The sequence below is a fragment of the Neoarius graeffei genome, chromosome 25 (assembly GCF_027579695.1).
Source record: "Neoarius graeffei isolate fNeoGra1 chromosome 25, fNeoGra1.pri, whole genome shotgun sequence".
In the NCBI taxonomy this organism is placed as follows: Eukaryota; Metazoa; Chordata; class Actinopteri; order Siluriformes; family Ariidae; genus Neoarius; species Neoarius graeffei.
This window is the reverse complement of record NC_083593.1, coordinates 36525964-36542954: the sequence shown is the minus strand read 5'-3', so window position 1 is coordinate 36542954 and position 16991 is coordinate 36525964. Positions and strand designations below refer to the sequence as shown.

Genomic DNA, 16991 nt, shown 5'->3' with positions numbered 1-16991 from the left:
AGTCAAACATAAGCTCATAAGTTACAGTCAATTTCCAGACTAAACTCAGTTTAACAGAGCATGCTGCATGCTTTTTGGTTTTGTAGCGCAGAGTACCTGGCTAACTGCAGGAAGCGGTTAGCTGCACAGCTAATGTAGCCATTGCAAGGCTAACGTGGCACCGATTTTAAAACACGGCAAAACGACTTAACAGTTATACACTTACTTGTTCGGTGTTTGTGGCTGATGCGGCAGGGATGCTTGGTACGGACCCAGGCTTCAGTGACAGTTGATGTGCAAAACCTGCCCTGTACTGTCCCAAGTTGTGGAAACATTCCTCAGGAAAATGCTTCCGACAAACATACACCGTCTTAGGTAGACTCGACGGCGTATTATTGGAGTAAATAAAATTAAGCCACTGCGTCTTCAGGGGCTCTCCCGTCGGCAGTAAAAACAGACTCCTTTCTGTGTTGTCACATCCATGTACAGCGCAATTTCCATGTTTCGCTCGCTTAGGTGGTGCCATGTTGTTGTGTCCTCTATGGTCTCCTCACTACAAAATTGAAGTGACGTATCTATGGTGGCAACTTTTGAGCTGGGCGGGCAATCCATACAGTGGGTGGGAATCCAGAGGGGGGGGCGTGGGGATCATCTCCCTTGCTGACGTAGTAAAGGGAAGAGCCTATCAACGCACCATTTTGACGCGCCATTCTCAAATGTTGACAAAGGGTGGGCATAGTTTGACAGCCACTGGGGTGACTTAAGAAGGTCAGAGGAACTCATTTTAACGTTAAAAAACCTCAGAAAGTGAAAATTTCATGCCATGTGACCTTTAATATTTTTTAGATTAGTGTATATTAGCTTGAGATTATTTGGAACATCCACCATTTAGGTCCCTGTGATTTAGCTGTTAGAAGCAGAAGTGGACAGTAACGAAGTACATTTACTTGAGTACTGTACTTAAGTACACTTTTTGAGTATCTGTACTTTACTTGAGTATTATTTTTTTGGAAACTTATGACTTTGACTTCACTACATTTGAAGGGCAAATATCGTACTTTTCACTCCACTACATTTCTATCAAGGTCCTCGTTACTATGAAGCAGCTTTGAAAGTGGAGGGTTTTTTTCTTTTCTAAAACATGATTGTTTTTTTCCCAGGTGACACTGAGACAGCCGATCAGTAATCACTAGGGTCACGTCACATCCATAGACTGGATAAAATCAAGTTCAGTGATTTCCCAGTAGCATTATTTGAACAAGATCAGTTGATGGTGGAATGGAAGGAAGCGGTTCTTCTGGGGAATGAATGCATCTATGGCCGTACCGAGAACCCATGTTTCAGTTTTCTGAAAGGATTAAAGATTCATTTCATTTTAAGTGTTTGCTTTGTTTGCCTAAAATGAACCACATCATGGCCTATAAAAGCCCACTGTCCAACCTGCGGAAGCATATTGCTCTATATAAACGTTTTATTCCAAGAGAAAGCTTGCAACGAAGTTGTCTGTGCTTTTAGAGCTAGCAATAACGTTTCAATAGCTATGTAGTCTGGTTAGTCAAATGACTTTCTATGGATTTGCCCACCAAGTTGCCCTAGCCTTGTCCACGGCTAACGTTAACACATAGCTAGTTAACTTGAACACAGTTAGCATGTAAAAACGGAGTTACGCTAGCATGAATAACGTTGACTTATCTGAAGTCCTTTCAGAAATATGTTTAAGCATAATCTTGCCAAATAAATATAATGTAGAAATCTTTCTTTTCTAGTAATGTTAGCTACCCAATATGATTTTGAGTTAGAAAAGCGTTTGCTAGCATGTCAGGTGGAGCGTCACGTCACTGACTAGCTAGCTTAACGTTAAACCAGTATGATGGCACAGCATGCGTTCATTTTGTAAATCCAGTCGGTTGCTTCAGAGGCATTAGGTTTTGTAAGCGTTGTGGCAGTAATACAACAATGCACTGACAGAAAACGTACTTTTAATACTTAAGTATTTTTAAAAGCAAGTACTTCAGTACTTTAACTTAAGTAAAAATTTGACTGTACAACTTTCACTTGTATCGAAGTAACATTTGAACAGTGGGATCTGTACTCTGACTTCAGTAATGAAGTTGGGTACTTTGTCCATCTCTGGATAGAAATGCTAACGTTACAACAAGCAAATTAATATTAATCTGTTATTTGAATGAGAGCCAATCATTATTTTCAAAGCCATACGGTTACTGAAACTTTATCAACACTGACCAATCAGACTCAATAATTCAGTCCTGCGGTATAAATGCTGTGAACTTCTTTGTGTTATTTTTGTGTGAATGCACCCAGCATTTTGGTGTGTTGTTGTTAAGCTCATGAGATGTTCTCTCAGACATGATGTATTAGTTATGGCAGAAACGTTCAGGCCATTAATCCTTCTTATTGCTTTCCTTGTGACTGCTGTGGTTAAATTACTCAGTAATTATTCCAAAGGGTTGTTTAAATGTCTTGTGTCTCTGTGTCCAGGGAACAGTGTGTGGACAGCCCTGTCCCAAGGGTCGCTTTGGTAGGAACTGCTCTCAGGAGTGTCAGTGTCACAATGGAGGAACCTGCTCTTCCTCGACAGGAGAGTGTTTTTGTAGTCCAGGCTATACTGGGGAGAGGTGAGACACGAGCTTTGATGTTTCTTGAAAATTTCATGTTGGCTTTGCTTAATTATTATTTATTAGCACAAAAATGCCCATAGTGTGAATCAGATCCCAGTCAGACGGTATTAACCTGTGTTCTGTAAACAGGACAATAGGCATAAGTCAAAACTAGACAAGCAGACAAAACAAGAACTAGTACAGAACTAGAAAAAACAGCGATTAAGGCTTGGAACTCAGACTTCACATACACAGAAGAGTATGTATGCACAAACAAATGAAAGGAAACTAGACAGAGGTGAAAACAAATAGGAAAACAGTAAACAGACAGAGTCATGTACTAACAGCAAAATAGGAGCTACAACAAAAACATGCACATGGAACTATTACAGAGGGAGTTATGAGTTGACGTGAAAGGTCAAGATCATGACATTTTGTTCGTTCAAACGCATTCATGAATGTGCTTTTCATTTGGGAAGGTGACTTTAACCGCACTACCTCATCTTAACAGCTGCTAGTTTGTTTATTCTGCTTATTTCATGTTTCATGTTTACCTGCTATACCTCAAGTGCCCTTGACTGTTTGGTTATTTGAACCAATTTGTGTGTGTGTGTGTGTGTATATATATCAGTGGCGGCTGCTGGTTTTTAAAACAGGGGAAGCCCATTTTACGCATTCATCGTAAAACCTGTAGGCTGGATATCAAAGCATAGAAAGGTGTGCCCCATTAGCATAGTGAACTAGACAACCCTACCTAGTGGCAGAAAGTATTTTTGCTTGTACATTTCATGTTATAGTCTGGCTTGCCAGGCTAGTGCCTCATATCCTTAATCAAAAATATCAAACATCCAAAAATCACTGGCTATTCAACGAAGAGCCTTGAACATCATGCAACACAGAGTCTTTAACACAACACCCAGCTGTGCAACACATCCTTGAACATCTTCTGCAACACAGTCTGGAAATTCATAACCAGGTAGGCTATGCAACACACAGAACCTTGAATATTATACCCAGGTATAACCTATAACACAGAGCCCACCATTCTCTTAACATTACTGAACAATATACACACTTCAGATTCATGAACATGAACACTATTTATACACAAATTCTGCCCTCCGCTCCTTTTCCAGAAAATGGTCTGTGACCCTGTCATACCAGCTGGTTGTGCTTTCCAGAGACTTTACCAATTTCTGTTAGCAGCTAGCACTGCAGATCCCAATAAGGCTCAAGCTAGCCTACAACCAGATTGAACTACAAATGAAATAAACGAGTGAATTCACGAATGATCAAACTGATAGAATGGATGAAAGTTAACGGAGAACAACGAGTAATATTTACATTTATTTACAGAGTAATGTACAGAGACATCAATGAGAAGAACCGTTTATATGAAAAGAAATTCGGACAGCACTTTAGCACACGACTACACTTTCTCGACATCCGCTAGGGACTGACTGATCATACTTCCGTGTTCCTCGCCGAAGTACCGGCCTCCTCATGTCTTTCAAACACTACCTCCAATAATCCTTTATCAGCCCGGCTTCTTGTCCCTCCCACTGTCTCGTTTAGTCCCAGAGAAGCCTGGCTTCCCTGGAAGTGACGATTTTGTTGATTTTAACCAATAACAACTAGCCGAAATTGGCTGTTCAGAGCCGTCTCGTAGACTGCAATGGATACCTGGCTGCCAGTCAGTGTTGCCAGATACTGCTAACATTTTCCATCCCAAAATATGTTCAAAACCTGCCAAAATGCACTTAAAACCGCCCAATCAGGCAACACTGCTGCCAGTCCATAGAGCCCATTGAAATAAGAAAGGTTACAGCCTGGCAGCAAAGGTGATTCTCGTAGCGAACTGCAAGTTCGTCAGACATCACTCAAATAAGTTACAGGATAGTTATGAACATAAATACAATCTTGGGCATATATTATGTTATACAAGTTATTGTTTTAATGAGAATTCAACGTCGTAGATGCCGCAGTTTGGGGAGAGAATTTTAGGGGAAGCTTCCCTTGTTGTCTCTGAGAAATCACCCCTGATATATATATATATATATATATATATATATATATATATATATATATATATATATATATATATGTATGTATGTATATATGAGTGTTTAGTCTACGTCTAGTTCATATCTAGAGTGTTTATACTGTTTATATTGTCTGTTTGAGTGTTTAGTCTGTGTGTAGTTCTTATCTAGTGTTTACACTGTTTATATTGTCTGAGTGTCTAGTCTGTCTTGTTTTATCTAGTGTTTATACTGTTTATTTATACTGTTTATATTGTTTGTCTGAGTGTTTAGTCTATGTCTAGTTCATATCTAGAGTGTTTATACTGGTTATATTGTTGTTTGTTTTTTTCAATTATTCTATTTTTATTCTATTTTTATTTATTGCATTGCCTGTTTGCACCGTGGGTCAGAGAGGACTGAAATTTCATCTGTGCTGTATGTCGAGCATGTATAGCATATTTGGCAATAAAGTTGACTTGACTTAAATGGTAAACAACACCGTTTAAGTGGTTAAAGTCATAAGAAACGTGGAAATATGAATACTAAGGATAAGCTAGTTAATGACTGAGGTTGACAATTTGGCGATCAAGAATGACTTTTATGAGAAGAATGTATGAGGTAGAATAAACTAGAAATGAGACAAATCTGTCAAAAATATTAATGTTTCCCTTAGCTGTCATGGTACATTGCTAAGAAAGGACAAAAATCAGCATTAAAATTCAACATTGCGTTATGACTTGTGAACTTGGAGCTAGTTGAAAATTTCAAAATGTGTTGTGTAAGTGCAAGCCATCTTAGAAACACGGTGAACACTACCTCGTTTGAATGAAGCAGTTCATGACATTGAGACCCATAAAGCCATATGAGAGTTTTGATGTGATATTATGCTAATTCTTCTTCTACTTCTTCTTCTGAAACTTATTTTATGTGAAAACCTAGCACCGAGAAATAGTATCTAATAAATGTATAATCCCAAATCAGAAAAATTTGGCACAGTTGTTGAAATTAAAATTAAAACTGAAAACAATGATTTGTAAATAATCTTTGACCAATATTGCACTCAAATCAGTACAACAGCACATCACTTGATGTTTTGCCTCATGAATTTTATTGTTTTTTTTTGTTTGTTTGTTTTTTAGAATAAGCACTCATTTCAATTCTGATTTTTGCAACACATTTCAAAAAAGTTGGGACGGTAAAGCATTTACCACTTTATAATGTTGCCATTCTTTCTCACAACACTTAAAAATGTTTATGAACTGATGACACCAAGTTAGACGTGCAGCAGTACAGGGTTGTCATTGTCATATTTTTGATTTCAAAATTCGCCACACATTCTCTGTTGTGGACAGAGTGGACAGGCACCCTCTTCTTCCACAGCCACGCCTTTGTAATGTGTGCAGAATGTGGTTTTGCATTGTCTTGTTGAAACCTCCCTGGAAAAGATGTCGTCTTGAAGGCAGCATATGTTGCTCCAAAATCTCAGTGTACTTTGCTGTATTAATGCTGCCATCACAGAAGTGTAAGTTACCTTTGCCAAGGGCACTGACACAACCCCATAGCATGATAAACTCTGGCTTTTGGACTTGTCGCTGGTACAGTAACAGTCTGGATGGTCCTTTTCATCTTTGGTCTAGAGCACACGGCATCCATTTATTACAAAAAAGACCTTGAATACTGATTCGTCTGACTACAATACAGGTTTCCACTGTGTGATTGTCCATCCCAGATGCCTCTGAACCAAGAGAAGTGGATGGTGTTAATGGAAACAGTTAACATAAGGCTTCCTTTTTGCATAGTAAAGTTTTAACTGGTATTTGTGGCTGTAACTCTGTATTGTAAGAGTTACAAAGGTTTACCAAAGTAATCCTGAGCCCATGTGGTTATATCAGCTATAGATGAATGACGATTCTTGATACAGTGCCATCTGAGAGATCGGCGATTATGAGTGTTCAGCTTAGGCTTGTGCCCTTGACTGAAATCCCTCCAGATTCCTTTGAACAGTTTAATGATATTATTCACCATAGCGGGTGAAATATCCAAACCCTTTTTGAGGAACATTTCAATAATTTTCTCATGCCTTGATTGACAAACTGGAGAGCCTCGACCCATCTTTGCCCCTCAAATACTGATTTTGTATCAAACCATGATTACAGTCACCTGTTGGCATCACCTGTTTCAAATCACATTATTATTTAATTGTTTTATCGCATTACTAGCCCTAAATTTCCCCCATCCCAACTTTTTTTGGAATGTGTTACAGGCCTGAAATGCAGGAATGGGTGTACATTAACAAATGAAATGAAGTTGACCAGACAAAACATGAAATATCTTGGGTTCATACTGTCTACAAAGAATTACAAGTCAAAGTAAATTTAGAAATCAGTGCTTGTTTTTTATTTTCATTTCCCATACCATTTCAACTTTTTCTGATTTGGGGTTGTATTAGAAAACACGTTTTTCTATCACCACATTGTAACAGTTCTCCCTTCAAGCTTTTTTAAAATTTAGTTCATGGTAGTATTATATGTGGTCATGTGTGTAAGCTGTTGATTGATCAGTGGGGTTGCTCGATATGGTAATTAGTATCTGAATGAATGGGGACTGGGTCAGATACTGTATGATATAGGTTTTTATGAACACAGGATCAATAATTACCACTTGCAGCAAGGTCGGATGATAATTAAGTCGTGAAGTCAACTGTTCTTAATTTCCACTGAAAATAAACACCCTCTGTGCTATCTCAGGATCATCAATGAGTAACGCTGCGTATGATTCACATCATTTTTATACTAATCAGATCATTCAGAAAGCCCTTGTGCCATGTGGATTGGGATAATGTCATCCTGAAAGACACTGCTTCCATCAGAATAGAAAGGTTTCATCATAGGGTGAGAAAGATGAGTCAAAACTTTGTGATTCTTCAGTGCAGTGACTGTTTGCTCCAGGGGACAAGTGGAGTCAAACTCATCTCATCTCATTATCTCTCGCCGCTTTATCCTGTTCTACAGGGTCGCAGGCAAGCTATGCCAGCAAAATGCCCTCAATAGCATAACAGAGCCACTGGCTCTCTCTTTAATTTGCCATCTGTTTGTATATAGTGTATATTATGTTCAGGATTCTTAAGGCTGAAGGGGGATCGAAGTATCTATACTGAAGCAGGAGGACTTTGCTGCCCAGTTTAATAGTGATAGTGGTTGCTCAGATTATAAATGTAAATGCTGTTGAATCAAAGCTAGCTTTCTGAACTTTATTCATTACATTCACTGCACTCACTGGTTGATTCTGGAGTACAAAAACGAAACAAGTGTCACTGTCTAATTGCTTACAGACTATACATAGGACAAGTAAAACCCTAAATCTCTAAGAATCCTAAAATGAATCCAAAATAACCATACTTCAGCTCTGCAAAGGGGAAAACATCACTTCTGCTGAGGATGAAGCTGAGATTTATGGGGCATGTGTATGTATCAGTGAGTGATGAATACATGTGCTGAGTATATATTCAGCTTATATTTTTTAATTATACACCATGATATCCAACGTGTATGTTATGACATCAATATTATATCAATGTAATATATATATATATATATATATATATATATATATATATATATATATATATATATATATATATGTTATTTACCAGCTGGGAGGTCCATATGGTGAAATACTGTGACCGAGGTTTTGAAAGTACTGAGCGAGGCCCTCTGGGCCGAGGTCAATATTCAAGGCCGAGGTCACGGTATTTCACCATACGGACCGACCTTAAGCTGGTAAATAATATATTTATTTTTTTCTTTACCAAATTCTAACAGAAAACAAGAGCGCCCGAAAGGGAAAACCGAGTCGAGGCGAGCCGCCATTTTGAATCCTCATTCACGGCTGTAATGCAAATGGCTTCCTTCTTGGTATACAAGTGCACTTCTATGGCAGGGAAAAAAAATACATTTTGCTGCCTATGTAGTCCCCTATTTATTCAAAATTGAGTCATTCAGGATTCAGCCATGATTTTGCTCGGCGTTAGCAACAGTTACAGGTTTTTAGCTTTCTCCTGAAATGTTTTATTTTATTTCATCTTCATCAGGGTAGTCAAACTTGCTTTCACTGTGAAGACTGTCGTTATCGCTATGCATGATGTAAAATTAATGCTATTCTCCTAAGAAATGCAAAAATAAATGTTGACAAAAATTGCTACGATGTTTGTTGTTGTTGTGAACGAGCAAGTCGCCAGAGGTCGTAGGATACGGACCCGCTCGCCAGCCAATCAGAGCGCAGGATTTGATGGAAACCGGACCGCAAAAAAAAAAATTAACAGTTATTCCACAAAATCGAGTTGTACATGAGCTGATAGCCGACAAGGCATACAGCGCCAAGTTGGCTATAAGCCATGTACGACAAAATTGAGTGGAATAATTGTTTTATTCTATCCACATTCACTGGATTTTGAGAAACAGAGCGTTTTTATTTTTTGCGTATTCAATAAATAAAAACTATACAAAACATCTGACAAAATCTTTTCCGCTTAGAATGACGGTGAAAATTAAAGTAGCAATTTGTGAAAAATGCTATAATAATTCTTGAAAAATAAAAAAGATACATTCTTAACATCAAATACTTTTATTCCATACTTTATGGCTTTCTTTGCATTCTTTGGGGTTTTGTTTTCAAGTAGAGTTTTTATTTCGTCCTCGGTTGATTGGTTCAGCAAAACGCTCTGCCATTTTGTTTTTCTCTACTCATGGTATATGAGCAGATAGCCTAGTAGTAAAGTAGCCAATCAGACTATGCGATTGCTCATATCCAGTGAACGTGGATAGAATAAATATAGGATATTACATGGTTGTGTGAAGATATGAAGTTTATCTTCGAGTGGTGAATATATTCATGAGTGAGTGAAGTGAACGAATGGAAATATTTTCAACACGAGAAGATAAACATCATATCTTCGTGCTACCGTGTAATGTTCTCCATATTATATGGACAAATCTGCAAAAAAAAAAAAAAAAGGCGCAAGTTAATCAAAAGAATTTTCATTTTGAACCGGTTCTCCATTTTGACAGAAATACTTTGTATTGATTTGCAGTGACTCTTTCCTCTAATGGGACAAGTGAACCCAGACCTTGTCCACAAAATGCCTTTTACAGTATAACAGGGCCACTAGTACAGTATAACAGGCCACTAGTACAGTATAACAAAACCACCAGTTTTTCTTTTAAATTTTCACCTGTTTGTCCATAGTGGACTTAATGTCTATGAGATTGGAATTTAAGGTTCAGCCACTGAAAAACTGCGAATCCAATAAGTGCCTTATCCAATAAGTACTTTTAACATGTAACATCACTTTTATGGCACATGATTCATTGTTTTTTTCTCCTCTTAATTAGAAACTATGATTGAAAATCTATTAAAGTATGCCATTAAGTATTAGGTGACTAAAAACAGAACATGCGATTTCGTAATGACAGCCCTAGTGTGTTCTGTATGATGTTATCAACCATCACTGTACAGAGTTGTGTAGATGTTTTCGGATCTGTTTGTTTTGAGGCATAAACTGCCCGCTTAGGCTAGTTGATCTTGAGTGATAGCAGACTGTAGGCAGCATCATCCATATCTCACTATTGGAGTCAATGAGTTGACAAAAAGCAGAAATTGGGACTTGGTGTTGGAATGGAGTGGGGGCTGGGGAGCACAGCCCTGCGCCCGTAATTACCAGCATCTCAGTGCATGAACCATATACTTAAGCAGACCGTAGCTTACAGGAATAGCACTACAAGTGCATTTTTATGAGTTAATAAGTGCTTTGGCTAAGACAGACGTCACAAGAAGCTTCCGACCAACTCAAGCAGGCCCCATCCCACCACACCCTATGGGATGGAAAATAATCAGCTCTCAGCTTCAAGGAGGGGCAAGTTTGGGTGTGTGAGGGGAGAAAAGAGCAAAAGAAAGCAGACTTTCACTTTTAGATAGACCATTGCTTTGAATTGCACCTGTGCTCTCTCTCAAAACACTGTACCAAAAGATTGTTGATATAACAGATTCCCACATGATGGATGTTGTTTTGTAGGAGACGCCTGACATTTTGAGAGGCACTATTCTGCATGGAACTCAAATCAGTGGGAATCACTGTGCAGTTGGACAGCTTCCATGTGTTCCCACACAAGTCCATCCGTTCTACAGAGTGCCAGCTTTGGGAACAGCTTAGCCTGAACCCATCTGCACAGCTAATGGAGAAGATAGCCATGTCCAAATGACATGGCTTGAATTTTTCCAGCTTGACACACTCATTTATCAAAACCAGTGACTCCTCTATCAATGGACTGGTGGATGGTTCCTCCCTATGTGCCTAATTCTTTATTGCTTGGAGAGAATGCTCATCCGGAGGAGGGAGTTATCAACAAGTTGGTTCAGATGAGCTACAGTTCTCTCACAGACACCTGTTAGGACACTGTGCTGAAGAGAGCTGGACTTTTTAGTTTTTATCAGATGTCTTTGGCTGTAACCTTTATAGATTCTACCGGTTTAAATTTCCCTTTCTTGGACTTTCAAGTTGCATTTTTCAAGTCGTTGAGAATTCAATAATGCATAAATATGAGAAACTGAACAGATGTTCATTGTTTGGAGCTGTGTGCAAACATAACAGTTTTAAATATAACATGTCTACTTTCAGGGCGGCACGGTGGTGTAGTGGTTAGCGCTGTCGCCTCACAGCAAGAAGGTCCGGGTTCGAGCCCCGTGGCCGGCGAGGGCCTTTCTGTGCGGAGTTTGCATGTTCTCCCCGTGTCCGCGTGGGTTTCCTCCGGGTGCTCCGGTTTCCCCCACAGTCCAAAGACATGCAGGTTAGGTTAACTGGTGACTCTAAATTGACCGTAGGTGTGAATGTGAGTGTGAATGGTTGTCTGTGTCTATGTGTCAGCCCTGTGATGACCTGGCGACTTGTCCAGGGTGTACCCCGCCTTTCGCCCGTAGTCAGCTGGGATAGGCTCCAGCTTGCCTGCGACCCTGTAGGACAGGATAAAGCGGCTAGAGATAATGAGATGAGAGATGAGATGTCTACTTTCATTTCTTTATTGAAACCAGAGTCCATATTCATTCTATGGCATGTTGCTGTGAGAGTGTGCACAGATTGACATTATATTTTTGAAAGATTATTGTTCTAACTTGTCTGCTCAGGAAGAAAAAAAAACCTTTGTGACCCCGACACAATTACAAAAGTATCAAAAATTAATGAAATATACCAAATGCCAAAGAAATGTCAACAAGCATGGAGGGCTTTTCATAAAGACAACAACTTTCATTGAAAAAGATAACTGGTGAGAATTTTCTACCTCCATTTCATATAATTTAATTATCCAGTTAAAGCTGAGTTAGTAAGAAATTTGGATCTCAAACACAAACTGAAGGAAATAATGTAACATAAACATGTTATCTCGGACAAAAAAAGTTGAATTAATGCTGTCAATTTCTTGTAACAGGACATTTACTTTAATCCTTTATTATTACAAGTAACGGAAATAGTCAAATGACAGCACAGTGGTGTAGTGCTTAGCACTGGGCAGCATGGTGGTGTAGTGGTTAGCACTGGGCAGCACAGTGGTTTAGTGGTTAGCACTGTTGCCTCACAGCAAGAAGGTTCTGGGTTTGAGCCCAGTTGCCAACGGGGGCTTTTCAGTGTGGAGTTTGCATATTCTCCCTGTGTCCGCGTGGGTTTCCTCCAGGTGCTCCAGTTTCCCCCACAGTCCAAAGACATGCAGGTTAGGTTAATTGGTGGCTCTAAATTGACCGTAGGTGTGAATGTGAGTTGTGTTGTGTGTCTCTATGTGTTAGCCCTGCGATGATCTGGCGACTTGTCCAGAGTGTACCCCACCTCTCGCCCATAGTCAGTTGGGATAGGCTCCAGCTTGCCTGCGACCCTGTAGAACAGGATAAGCAGTTATGGATAATGGATGGATGGATGGAATGGAAGTAGTCAAACAGTGTATGTTAAGATCTTAATAATGAAAATATCACATTTGCATCTCCCTTTATAGTATGTCCATTTAGTCATTAGGCTGAAAGAGTTATCTACGTTGTAAATCAACTTGCAAATTGAGACAGGATGCCCATAGTGCTCAGGGACCCAAGATTCACAGCTTGGTGATGCTGGAATTAGAACTCAGAACCTTCCAATCAAGAGCCTAAAGCCTTAAACACTGAGTCACCACTTCTCATTTCTGGATGTGGTATTAATATTCTCTAACAACTTGTATGCCAACCTTATAACTTCCTTCAACTTTTGAAGGATCCTCAGATCATATTTTGAATCCTCTTAGTTTCAATAATCTTCTTGATCACATTATATTCTAGATATACAGTGCTCAGCGTAAATGAGTACACCCCCTTTGAAAAGTAACATTTTAAACAATATCTCAATGAACACAAACAATTTCCAAAATGTTGACAAGACAAAGTTTAATATAACATCTGTTTAACTTATAACGTGAAAGTAAGGTTAATAATATAACTTAGATTACACATTTTTTCAGTTTTACTCAAATTAGGGTGGTGCAAAAATGAGTACACCCCACAACAAAAACTACTACATCTAGTACTTTGCATGGCCTCCATGATTTTTAATGACAGCACCAAGTCTTCTAGGCATGGAATGAATAAGTTGGCGACATTTTGCAACATCAATCTTTTTTCATTCTTCAACAATGACCTCTTTTAGTGACTGGGTGCTGGATGGAGAGTGATGCTCAACTTGTCTCTTCAGAATTCCCCAAAGAAAATAATTTCTTTACACCACAAAGGTGAAGGCTACAAGAAGATCATCAAAGTTTTACTTATCAGTCAGAATACTGTAGCAAAAGTGGTACAAAAATTTAAGAAAGATGGAACTGCAACCATCTCACAGAGACGTCCAGGTCATCCACGGAAGTTAACACCTTGACAGGAGCATCTTCTGATGAGAAGGGCTGAAGAAAATCGGCATGCAAGTTCACTGCAGTTATCTAAAGAAGTAGAAAGCCAAACTGGGTGACTATTTCCCGTGACACAATACGGCATACACTGCAGAGGAATGGCATGCATGGATGCTATCCATGAAAGAAGCCTCTCCTAAAGCCCAGGCACAAAAAAGCCCGCCTAGAGTTTGCCAGGGCCCATGCTGACAAAGATGAAGACTACTGGGACTCTATACTCTGGAGTGATGAGACCAAGATAAATGTTTTTGGAACTGATGGCTTCAAAACTGTATGGCGTCGCAAAGGTGAGGAATACAAAGAAAAATGCATGGTGCCTACAGTGAAACATGGTGGTGGCAGTGTCCTTATGTGGGGCTGCATGAGTGCTGCTGGTGTCGGGGAGCTGCATTTCATTGATGGCATCATGAATTCACAGATGTATTGCTCTATACTGAAAGAGAAGATGCTACCATCACTCCGTGCCCTTGGTCGTTGTGCACTTTTCCAACATGACTAAACACAAATCTAAGGCCACTGTTGGATTTCTGAAGAAGAACAGGGTGAAAGTGATTCAGCGGCCAAGTATGTCTCCTGATCTGAACCCAATCGAACACCTATGGGGAATTCTGAAGAGACAAGTTGAGCATCACTCTCCATCCAGCATCCAGTCACTACTGTAAAAGAGGTCATTGTTGAAGAATGGAAAAAGATTGATGTTGCAAAATGTCGCCAACTTGTTCATTCCATGCCTAGAAGACTTGGTGCTGTCATTAAAAATCATGGAGGCCATACAAAGTACTAGATGTAGTAGTTTTTATTGTGGGGTGTACTCATTTTTGCACCACCCTAATTTGAGTAAAACTAAAAAAATGTGTAATCTAAGTTATATTATTAACCTTACTTTCACGTTATAAGTTAAACAGATGTTATATTAAACTTTGTCTTGTCAACATTTTGGAAATTGTTTGTGTTCATTGAGATATTGTTTAAAATGTTACTTTTCAAAGGGGGTGCACTCATTTACGCTCAGCACTGTAGCTAATATAACTATGCCAGAAGTCGTACATTACCTTCTTCAAGCCTGGAAGTTGAGAGAGTTATGATAAAAATGTAATTATGTTTTTGATCGTTGTCTTTTTGCAGGACACACTCCATCTATTTTTTTTATACGAATAGGTCCTTTTTTCATTTAATATCCATGGGTGATACAAACTTTTGCACTTGACTGTAACACAGTTGACTATGGTTTTCCCGTATACATTTATGCAGCACGAGTAGTAGCAGCAATGTCCCAATCACTGCTCAGTGATCATATGACTGATGCCTAGAGGTGTGTGTCTTGTGCATGTGTCTTGGCAGGTGCCAGGATGAATGTCCGATTGGCAAGTATGGCGTGAACTGTCGCCAGACATGTCGCTGTGAAAATGGAGCCAAGTGCTACCACATTAGTGGTGCTTGTCTGTGCGAGCCGGGTTACACAGGCGAGATATGTGAAACCCGCATCTGTCCAAAGGGCATCTATGGCCACAAGTGTGACAAAAAGTGCCCATGCCATGTCCCGAACACCCAAAGGTAAGGCATATAAGGATGTGCTTTGTGTCTAGCTAAGTGTTTTTGCATAGTGTTTGTACATATGTGTGTGAAAGTCAGAAAAAGTGACAGAACGAGAAAGCTGGCAGCACATGTCGACATGTGGGGGTCAGTTTAGTGTTTTACTGAGAGTTAGTGGGAGAAGGTTTGTCTGTTTATATGTTTAGAGACACACAGAGTTTCCCATTGTGTTTATGGCCTATGGATGAGACAGGCTGGCACAGCTGAGTGGCTCCATGTGTTGTGCATGTGGACAGCTGCCTCACTTTCACTCAATAGAGCGGCTGTTTCAGGTGCCACCAGCTGCCCCAACCAACAGGTACAGGCCATGACCATGAACCACAACAACAACCTCTGACACCCGTGTGGCAAATGTCTAACGAATCCTTCCTTTTAAAATGGTTTGCCCCACCCTCTAGAAAACTGTCGTTATGACATCCTCCTTTTTTAAGTACAATAACAGAAAGGTACAGTGCTCCCTGAAGTATACACATGAATTGAATAACCACCAACGGAACTACATTTATGTGAATGACAATATTAACAGTGCACAGGCTTAATTATATATACACAGTGCCTTGCAAAAGTATTCATCCCCCTTGGTGTTTGTCCTGTTTTGTCACATTCCAAGCTGGAATTAAAATGGATTTTTGGAGGGTTAGCACCATTTGATTTACACAACATGCCTACAACTTTAAAGGTGCACATTGGTTTTTTTTTTTTATTGTGACAATAATTAAGATGACAAAACAGAAATCTGGAGTATGCATAATGGCCCTTTTCCACTACCCTTTTTCAGCTCACTTCAGCCCGACATGGCTCGCGTTTCGACTACCTCAGAGCAGCACGACTCAGCTCGCTTCAGCCTTACTCAGCACCCAAAACTTGCACGGTTTTGGAGTGGGGCTGAAGTGAGCCAAACCGAGCCGAGTGGGGCTAGGGGCGTGAGGAGACACTCCCCTGTGCACTGATTGGTGAGGAGGAGTGTCCTCACATGCCCACTCACGCCCCGTGAGCACGCTGGGATCTGTAAACATCGTAAACCCGGAAGAAGAATAATTACGAATTACGAGAATTATGAAGCCTTATGTGCCTCGCCTCATCTATACGCTCTTGCCAGTATCTGTTGGCGTTGTCGGTGACAACAAGCCACAGCACCAAGACCAGCAACACTAACGACTCCATGTCCTCCATGTTTATTGTTTACTATCCGGGTCGTGAGACTACCGCTTAAAAGATCACTGATGTCACTGTTTGCGCCGCCTAACGACATCACGTGACGTCCACCCACTTTCGCTAACTCCACCCAATGTGTCCACCCACTTCCAGCCAGCACGGTTCAGCGCGGTTGTAGTCGAAATGCAACTCCAACAGCCCCGCTCAGCTCGACTCAGCCCAACTCAGCACGGCACGGCTCAGCCCAACTCAGCCGCGTTGGTAGTGGAAAAGCGGCATAAGTATCCCCCCCCCAAAAAAAAAAGTAAATACTTTATAGAGCCACCTTTTGCTGCAATTACAGTTGCAGGTCTCTTGGGGTATGTCTCTATTAGCTTAGCACATCTAGCCACTGGGATTTTTGCCCATTCCTCAAGGCAAACTGCTCCAACTCCTTCAAGTTAGATGGGTTGAGTTGGTGTACAACAATCTTCAAGTTATGCCACAGATTCTCAATTGGATTGAGGTCTGGGCTTTGATTAGGCCATTCCAAGACATTTAAATGTTTCCCTTTAAACCACTCCAGTGTAGCTTTAGCAGTATGTTTAGGGTCATTGTCCTGCTAGACTGTGAACCTTCGTCCCAGTCTCAAACCTCTGGCTGACTCAAAGAGGTTT

The 16991-nt window shown here is 40.1% G+C and overlaps 1 protein-coding gene across 1 annotated transcript in view; it reads left to right on the top strand.

The window, feature by feature from the left end:
- Positions 1-16991, top strand: part of megf10 (multiple EGF-like-domains 10) — a 137894-nt gene that overhangs the window by 75023 nt on the left and 45880 nt on the right. Inside the window, exons 8-9 of the mRNA XM_060909553.1 lie at positions 2479-2615; positions 14929-15141. Coding sequence (XP_060765536.1) covers positions 2479-2615; positions 14929-15141 — 350 coding nt within the window. The remainder of the gene's footprint in view (positions 1-2478; positions 2616-14928; positions 15142-16991) is intronic.